The 8,945-nt window shown below is 62.4% G+C and overlaps 1 protein-coding gene across 1 annotated transcript; it reads right to left on the reverse strand.

Annotated features, from left to right (window-relative positions):
* Window positions 1-3,697: 3,697 nt before the first annotated feature.
* FGF4 (fibroblast growth factor 4) lies at window positions 3,698-5,368 on the reverse strand. Its single transcript, XM_042959498.1, has 3 exons — window positions 5,029-5,368; window positions 4,387-4,490; window positions 3,698-3,874 (listed from the first exon to the last, which is right to left on the reverse strand). Exons 1-3 carry the CDS (start codon window positions 5,366-5,368, stop codon window positions 3,698-3,700), a joined length of 621 nt encoding a protein of 206 aa, XP_042815432.1.
* Between the last annotated feature and the right edge of the window lie 3,577 nt (window positions 5,369-8,945).

Here is an 8,945-nt window from a genome sequence, read left to right on the forward strand (position 1 = left end):
ACGTACTGGTCTCTCTCGAGCTGCGGTGACAAAATGCCACCACCCTGGGTGCCTTCACATAACCGGGACGCGTGGTCTCCCCGCTCCGGAGGCCGGACGTCTGAAGTCCAGGCGCGTGCCCCTTGGCTCCTTCCGAGGCTGTGAGGAGGAATCTTCTCGGGGGCCCCCCTCCCAGCTGCCGGCGTGCTCTGGCATCTCTCCGCCTGTCCGTACGACACCCCAGCCTTCTCTCCCTCCGACTGTTTCTTCACATGGACCCTTCAGAGGCGCACCAGCCGCACGGGATTAAAGCCCAGCCGAGGGACCCCATTTTAACGCAATTATCTCTTTAGAGACCCTATTTCCGGACAAAGTCACCTTCTAGGTCCTGGGGGCCAGGGCTCCAACATTTCTTTTTCAGGGGGCCGCGATTCAACCCCTAACACCGCCCGGGCACGTCTTGGGCACAGCTAGGTCTCGGGCGTCGAAAAGAAGGAGAAGGTGACGTCTCGGAGACCACAACGGGTACGGTTAAGGATCCCACAGCCCCAACTGCCTCCTTTGGGTTCTGTCAGGTGATTGCACCTGTTTGGTGGGGGGGAGGGGGACCCAGATCCTAGGCACCTGAGGTCACCATTTAATTTCTTCTATTGCAACGCACACGAGCAAACACGTCCTATGTCACATCCTAGTAGAGACTCGTTATATACATAGTGTTCCCAAACTAATCTATACCCTTCCGATGGCGGACGGGCTCTGGAAGTTTCTGCTCCACATGACCATAGTCCCTTTCCTTTTTACAAAAGGCTAGTCGTAGTCGGTACATCGATTTCAAGACTCCTTGGTGGCATCTTCTTAAGAGTTTGAAAACTCCGCTTGGGTCAATCTGCTTTTTTTTAAATTAAAAAAAATTTTTTTTTTAGTGTTTTTATTTATTTTTGAGAGAGAGAGAGAGACAGAGTGTGAGCAGGGGAGGGGCAGAGAGAGAGGGAGACACAGAATCTGAAGCAGGCTCCAAGCCGTCAGCAGAGGCTGACATGGGGCTCGAACTCATGGACCGCGAGATCCTGACCCGAGCCGAAGTCGGACGCTCAACCGACTGAAGCCACCCCGGCACCTCCTGAGTCGGGCTTCTGATGACCAGCTCTGGGGGCTCACTCTGCACCCCCAGGAAAGTGCTGGGGCCCGTGCCAGACCGGGGCAGGGGGCACAGAGCTCTGGCTGGTCCCAGCGTGGGGACGGCGTGAACCGTCCCCGTCACGAGAATAAACCGCAAGATTCAGAGTCCCCGCGAAACTCCGTGACGCTCACACCCCGCTAGGCTCCCGTCTTCAAGGCCACATTTGTGTGGACACAGCTGGCGAAAATTCGTCTCCCCCACCCCCACCCGCAGCCCTGCAAGGCTCAGGGCCTCAAATAGACACTGGAAGACGGGGAGGGAACCCTACACTTGGCATTTCGGTGCAGGTTTGAATCGTTTTCGACACCTTCCCCCAAACGCTACGTCAAGTCCAACGGGCCTCTTTTCATACACGATAAATGTTTCCATTTATTCGGCAACTCAATGTGCACAGCACATACATCACAACATGGGGTCGGCACCTGTATAAAACTACAGACAGATCCTGGGAACATCGGTAGATACAGAAACCTTAAATCCTATCACGGCAACAGAAACCCCTCGTAATTTTTCAAAGGTCCGATTACGTCGCTTCTACGCTTCGCGCGTGACTCCTCGCGGAACACGCGCCAAGCGGTCGGGGGAGACCACGGTCTGTACGGAAGGCCTCTCACTTCGTGGCAGTTCGACCGGGCTCTGAGACGAGGCGCCGCGCCATAATTCAAGGCATCTAGGACTTCGCCGGGTGAGTCCTCTCGATCCAGAACGTCGGCACATTCCAGCACCCGCCCCCCGCCCCGCCCCTCGGCCCCATCAGCGCGGAGATCCGTTAGCATCTCCTCTCGTCGATACTCCCGGAGTGTAGGACACAGATTCAAAGGGAAAGCATTTGGGCTCGGCCGCATGGACGGCAGGTGAAACCGTACCGTCCGGGTGGCGGTCAGGCCTCGGGAGCCGCCTCGGTGGGCGGAAGGACAGTGTTTTGAGTGGATGATTTGCATTCGAACCACAGGGTTTCCAAAAGGAATGTGAAAGACAAAAAAACAACTCCAATCAGAGCGTCCAGTCTTGCCGTCTGTGGACTCCCATAAAGTTAATTTGGGACGCCGTGTTCGGGAACGTCCTGGGAGAGCGTTAAAGTCTTGACGAAACATTCGGAGCATTCCTGGTAGCGAGCTAAGGTCATTTGGTAGAAACTCGAAAAAGTCATTCATTAAAATTAAATGTTTGCCGTCACCTCGGGCCTTTTTTTAAACAGCACCGACCCTGCCCCCCTGCGTCTTTGCTGCCACCGACAGGGGTTACATTTGTAAAATATATAAAGAAAAATATAAGGTTACTTGGTGACCATATAGTGCACTCTAACAGCTGTCTGCAAATATTTTCACCATGATTATCCTTACTAAAAGTAAATCACGGGGTAAAGATAGCTCAAACGTGACAAGGTTTGAATGGGACGCACGGAGGCTATCTGCGATCCTTTTGGCCCCTGGGGGTGGTGCTCCCCTGCACCCGGTCCGAGCCCTCTGCAGATCTCGCCAGACGACTGGTTTAAGGGCTCTCGAGGTAGACGTGAAACGCACTTAATCGGGGAATGCAATGGAGAGAGACGGCATCTTCCTCCACGCAAACGCGCCATCGCGTGTCTTTGTCCCGTTACGAGGACATTTCACCTAAAGTCAACAGCTAGTTCTCAGCCCCAAGCTGCCCAAGCACAGGTTGGTGCTTTTTTTTTTTTTTTAACCCTATATTCTATGACTTACCAGAAGTACCTGCTATCACGAACTGTAGTCTTTCACACCTGTCTGCCCACGTCTAGCTTCCCGCGGGGACGTCGGTTCCTTTCCGTCGAATTTACAAAATTGCTTCCTTCTGCCTCTTTCCCAGGGGCCACAGAGCAACGCGGGTTGTGGCTGATCCAAAAAAGGAGCACGGGGGTTTACAGAGTGGTCTAAGAGTCTCCCCCGTCGGGGAGATGGAGGAAGATTGACTGCAGGGAAGTTCAAAGGTCAGTCTCGGCAGGTCTAAAAACAGAGCGGCAGGGCTCGCTCCCACAGTGCGGTTTCTGTACCCCAAGTAAGGCGATACGCCCCGACGGACAGCGACAGGGCCCAAAGGAGCGGGGCGCCGGAGGATGCCGGGAGCAGAGCCGGGGGCTGGGAGGGTCCTTAGCTGGCTCCAGGGCCCCCAGGAAGGCCCTTGCAGACGCAGGGACGCTCACAGCCACGGTACAGGGCACCGTGCAAAGCGGGCTTGAGACCGGCGGCCGACGTCACCGTTTTTAAACACACAGAGGAGTAGCAGCACACTTGTGACAACTTTTTGACACGTTAAATGATGCCAGTGGCAGGCTCTTCACCGTCTTACCAGAGAACCCGGGGCTGGGTTTTTTTTTGTTTGTTTCGCTTTGTTTGTCTTTTTTTCCAAAAACAAAAAACAAGAAAAAACAAGACACACCCACAGAACCATAAATAATTTGGTGGCAACATATACACATTTAAATAATTAATTTAAATATCTTACACCTACTCTCGCATTAAACTGTCCGTCTGAAGAAAGGCCCCCGAGCGCCCAGACACCGGGGCAGGAGGCCGGGGGTCACAGCCTGGGCAGGAAGTGGGTGACCTTCATGGCGGGTGACACGCGACTGCCCTTCTTCGTCTTGCCGTTCTTGCTCAGGGCGATGAAAGTGCCCGGGTACCTGTAGCTCTCGTAGGCGTTGTAGTTGTTGGGAAGGAGGATCTCTTTGAACTTGCACTCTTCCGCGAAGAAGGGCTGGGAGGGAGAAGGGACGGCGTCAGGAGGGGCCACCTCCCGGCCAGGGAACCCTGAGGGCCACTCGTCAGGGGCTCCTTTCTGGCCCGGCCCTGCTCTGGCTGAGAGGTGTCTCCTGGGAAGCTGGGGACAGATGTGGCCAGCCCGCAGCAGCAGCTGGCGCCCCAGCCACCTGCCCTAAAGGCTCCGGTCCTGCGTCCTGCGGGCTGGAACCCGCCAGAGACGCTACAGAGAAGGGCTGTGGAGGGCATCTCTTGAGGCACTAGGAGGTGCCCACTCAGGGATGGCAGAAATCTCCCGGTTCCCCGTGCTGGGGCTCTGCCCCTCGTTCGCACTGGCCCAGTTCACCGCACTGCCTCAGGGCGCTTGCGTTCGGGGCCGGGACGGTGGCCATCCTGTGACCCACACCACAGTCGCCATGATCCAGGCATCCGCCGGCCTGGAGAGGTCGCGAGCGATCCTGCGGGCGCCGCGGCCCCAGCCTGGGGCTCGGCCGGCCCCTGGGTACTCACCGAGCCGTACAGCTTGCCCTTGCTGTTCATGGCCACGAAGAACCGGCTGGCCACTCCGAAGATGCTCACCACGCCCCGCTCCACGGGCGAGAGCTCCAGCAGGCCTGGGGGCGGGGCGCCGGTCACTCCGGGGCAGGGGACCCTGGCCCGCCCCACCCGGCCCGGACGCCCCTCCTCGGCCTGCGAGCCTCCGGGCCCCTCATTCTGGGGTGCGGATGGATGCAAGGGTCACCCCCCACCCCCCACCCCCCCTCCGGGGCCCAGCGGGGGTGGGCGCGGACTCGCTGGCCTCCCTGCCCGGCCCCCGCGGCGGCCGCGCCCAGCCCCGGACGGTAGGACCCAGGCGGCCCCGCCGTCCCCGACCTGGACGCGCTCCCCGGGCCCCCGCGGGTGCCGGTGGCTGCGCCGCTCGTCCCGTGCCCACGGGCGCAGGCGCTGGAATTCGGCACCCAGAGCCCGGGCTTCCGAGGGCGGGGAGGCGGGGCTCGGCCGCCCGGGTGCGCAGCGGCAGTCCGCGCGGCGACTCCGGGGGGGCCGAGAGCGCTCGTGTCCCTGCGCCAGAGGGGCCGGGACCCGAGCCGGTCCCGGTTTCCCACAGCCGCCGGCAGGTGCTGCCCCGGCCCCCGCCTCCGCCCCACTCACTGTCGCTCGTGTCCGCGTGCACGCCGCCGATGCGGCCGTCGGGGAGCACCTGGAGGTGGAAGCCGATGCCCACGTTGCAGTAGAGGCGCCGCAGCCGCTTGATGCCCAGCAGGTAGTCGCCGGCGCCGCTCTGGACGGCCGCCTCCTTGGGCTGCGAGGCCACCGGCAGGCGCGCCAACGAGCGCGCCACCAGGCTCTCCCAGCGGCGCTCCAGCTCGGCCCCCAGCGTGCCGTTGGGGGCGGTGGGTGCGGCGGCGGCCCCTCGGCCCGCCCAGGGCGCCAGCACGGCCAACAGGAGCGCCGGGAGCAGCGCCGCCGCGGCCGCCCGGGGCCCCGCCATCCCAGCCCTCGGGCCGCGCGTCCGTCAGTCGCGCCGTGTGCGCCCGGGACGCCGCGGGGCCGAGCTGCGCCGGTGGCGGCCGGCGGGAGCGCACGGCCGGGCCCGGGCGGGGAGTGCGCGGCCGACGGAGGAGCGGGAGGCGAGCGACGGGGCCCCCGGGGCGCAGGCAGCTACCCGGGCTGCATGGAGGGGCGGGCGGCGGGGCGGGACGCGCGGCCCGGGCTGGGACCCTGCGGAGCGGTGCGCGCCTCCCTGCGCGCTGGGCCGGCCGCGACAGAGCCGCTATATATAGCCGGGCGCCCCCTCCTACTCCCGCGGGGGGCCGATCGCGTTCGCCCGGGCGCCCGGGGCGCTGTGGCGCTCGCGGCCGGTCGCAGGCCGCCTGCCAATCAGGGCTGGGGGAGGGGAGGCGGCCGGGACGAGCGCCGCTGGTGCCACCTGGAGGGTCCCCGGCCCCCGCCCCTGGCCTCGCCGGCTCGCCGACCTGTTTGGCCCGCCCCTTCGCGTCTCCTCCACTCCGGCCTTCCAGCCAAAGTTTTGCCTCCCGCACTTTGTCCCCGCCCGTCCCCTTCTCTCCGCCTCTGCCTGAGCAGCTTCTCTGAGTGCCGCCCTAACCCGGGCACCCTCAATTCCCAGCAGCCACTCTTGGCGCCTGGCTTCTGGGGGACTCCCGGGAGCCCGGCTCCTTTGCTGGGACCTTGCAGCCCCTCCTGGGTTTGGGGGTAGCTTGGGGGCACTCAGCAACGCGAGAGCCCGGCCAGGGAAGGAGGAAGCCAGCGGTCCCAGCACCACCCCCCCCCCCCCTGCACTCTGGTTTGGCCGCCCGCGCGCTCTGGGGGCCGCGGCAGCGTAAGCCGGGTGGAGGCGTCCCCGGAGCAGGGTGCTTCCGGGTGGGCGCTGCTAAGAGATTGCAGGGGGAGAGGCAGTGAGGAGGGTGTAGCCGGGAGAGGCCACAGCCCTGCGCCCTCTGCGAACATCCTGCACCACGTCAGGACAGGTGGCAGGGTGCAGGGACAGACAGGACTTTCGCCGCCCTCTGCCCTTTGATTTGCAACAGAAATAGTCAAGTGCCACAGCTGGAGCCCCCTACCTAGTGGGGACCCAGGCCAAGCCTCTGGAGACACCCTCAGCATCTGTTGTCACTACTCCTGCTGCGCCCCCTGATGGGGGCGGGGCTCACCCCACGCTCTAGGTGCTGGCTCACCTCGGTGTGAAAATACCTGTTTTCTGTGGTACCTGAGGAGCTGGGCCGCCACCTCCCAGCAGGTCCTGTCCAGCCACAGCTCCGGGGGGGGGGGGGGGTCAGTGCCCCCCTCAGCCCCTGCTGCCACCAGAGATGTCATCAGGCCATTTCATCCTCCCGCGCCTCCTACCCCATTCCTGCCAGGGGAGCCCTCCGACCCAACCTCTGAACCCTGTAGGGCTCCCACACCCCGCTGGATGGGACCTGGGAGATTTGAAGTCTCCATCCTAAAGCCCAGAAAGGGGGTGGGGGGCTCAGCAGGACCTGAGCCAGGACTCCAGCCTCTCCCGTGAGACTCTGGGCTCCCCTCGGGCCTGCAGCCCGCCAGAGAAGCGCCCACCCAGGCTGGGGCCCAGGAGGGCTCCAGGGCTGCTGGTCAGCTCAGAGCTGCTGCGGGGCCCCGGGACCCCCCAGATGAGACTTCGGATCTGGGCCAAGAAGATCATTCTGGCCAGGGTGCAAATGCAGGAGACCGAGAGACACCCCCAGCGCCCCCCCCCCGACTCTCCATGCAGCCTTCGAAAGTCCTTCTTAGTCTCTGGGACGCCCCCTGACCCCCCATTTGCAAAGCAGCATGGAAGGTAGGGTGGGCGCCCCTCTGGGGAGGTGGCCCCCCTGATGTCTTGGCAGCCTGTGGTCCTGTTTTCCCAGGACCCCCCTCAGGGAGCTCCCATCCCGTGCCTCCTGTTTGCTGAAAAGTTCGGCGAGGGAATTTAGCGGCTGGTTCATCCGGTTGGTCCCCCAGAACTCCTGGCCCACCTGCGCACATTGTAGATGGCCCTGGTGACAGTCTTTGGAAGGACCGACAGCCGGCAGGGGTGCCAGGAGCGGGGAACTCGCCGTCCTTACCTGTGCAGGCCTCCTCAGGTGTCAATGGGGCTGGCAGATCACAGTGACATTGAACCAGCCGGCAGGAGAAGCATTAGTGTTTCCAGGCCCCTCGTCGCCCCCTCCCCCACCCCGTCTCCTGCAGTCTCTCCCTTGGCCCCATCGGGCTTCTCTCCAGCCTCCTCACTGGAGGACCGTCCCCAGATTTTCCCATCACTCGGGAGGCCTTCGGGTGGCCGTCCCCCACCGAGGCTGTCCTCTGTCAGAGCTCCTTCCCAGCCCTCGGGACGTCCCCTCATTTGCTTGCTGACCCTCCGTTAGTCACGTCCGTGGAGCAGGCACGGGTGTGTCTTATTCCCAGCTGTGACCCCAGGGCCTTTAACAGGGCCGGGCACACAGTAGGTGCTCAGTACGTGTCTGTGCGTGAATGGCTGCCTGGCTCAGGGCAGCCTGGAGCCTCCCCACCTGCAGATCCTCCAGTTCAAGTGGGGGACGCCCAACCCCTCGCTGTGCCCGGGGCAGGGCGGTGGCAGGGGCAGCAGGATCCAGCTGCCGGCTCCCCCACGGGAAGCTCCACACCGGGTTTTCGCCTTTAATCGACGGGAGGAATAAGGGTACCAAGGTGGCGAATGTTTCCAGACCCAGCCCCCCTGAGGATTTGAAACAGGCCCTACTCACACCCCGGGGACCCCCGTGTACCACGAACCTGGGGGCCAAGGAAGCGTGTGGGGCCCTGTGGAGGCTCTGGGCTCCCAGCCTCCTGCTCCGTCCCCGTTAGCCTCGGAACATTGGCCGTTTCACTTCTGATCGTGGTCAGCGTCTCCGTTTGCAAAATGGGCTTATCAGCAGCTACGTGGAGGGGTTGGTGTCAACCTTAAGACACTCAGCCCCATGGCGGCAAGCTCCTTGTTGGGGTTCCGACAGGGCCTGGCTCACAATAGATGGTGGGAGTTTGCACAACAAGGTCATCTTTATCCTCGAGGACGCTGCACGTTGCTTCATCCCCAGTGACTCGAGGGACCCACCAAAGGCTCCGAGCCGAGCCCTCCTAACCATGACCTTTTCTAACCTACGAAGCACCCCACAAAGTCATATCATCACACGGGGCTTTTCCTCTCCCAGGAGTGACAGGGCTTCTCAGAACGACCAGCCCAGCCGTTAAGACCTTACTTGGCCTAATACTACTACTAATAAAGAAGCCAATGTAAATTCCAAGTCCTCGGGGCAGTGCGATGGCAGCTCAGCCAGACGGGGCTCTCCGGCTGCAGGGACTTAGCAAATGCTCCCCGTGTTTTCTCTGCCCAGCTTCCTGCTCTCCACTTGGCCCTCACGGTAAGGCCTTCCTGCAAGGTGTCACAGAGGTGTCTTGGGTAGACAGAAACTCACCCAGAGGTGGCTCTGGGCCCACTGGATTCTCCTCCCCCTTGTTATTCTTCTGGGTTCTCTTTGACCTGGAAGCTGACCCAGCCAGGTGAGAGTGACAGATGCAGGGACAGTTTCTCCAAC

The sequence above is a fragment of the Panthera tigris genome, chromosome D1, assembly GCF_018350195.1.
Source record: "Panthera tigris isolate Pti1 chromosome D1, P.tigris_Pti1_mat1.1, whole genome shotgun sequence".
NCBI classification, from domain to species: domain Eukaryota; kingdom Metazoa; phylum Chordata; class Mammalia; order Carnivora; family Felidae; genus Panthera; species Panthera tigris.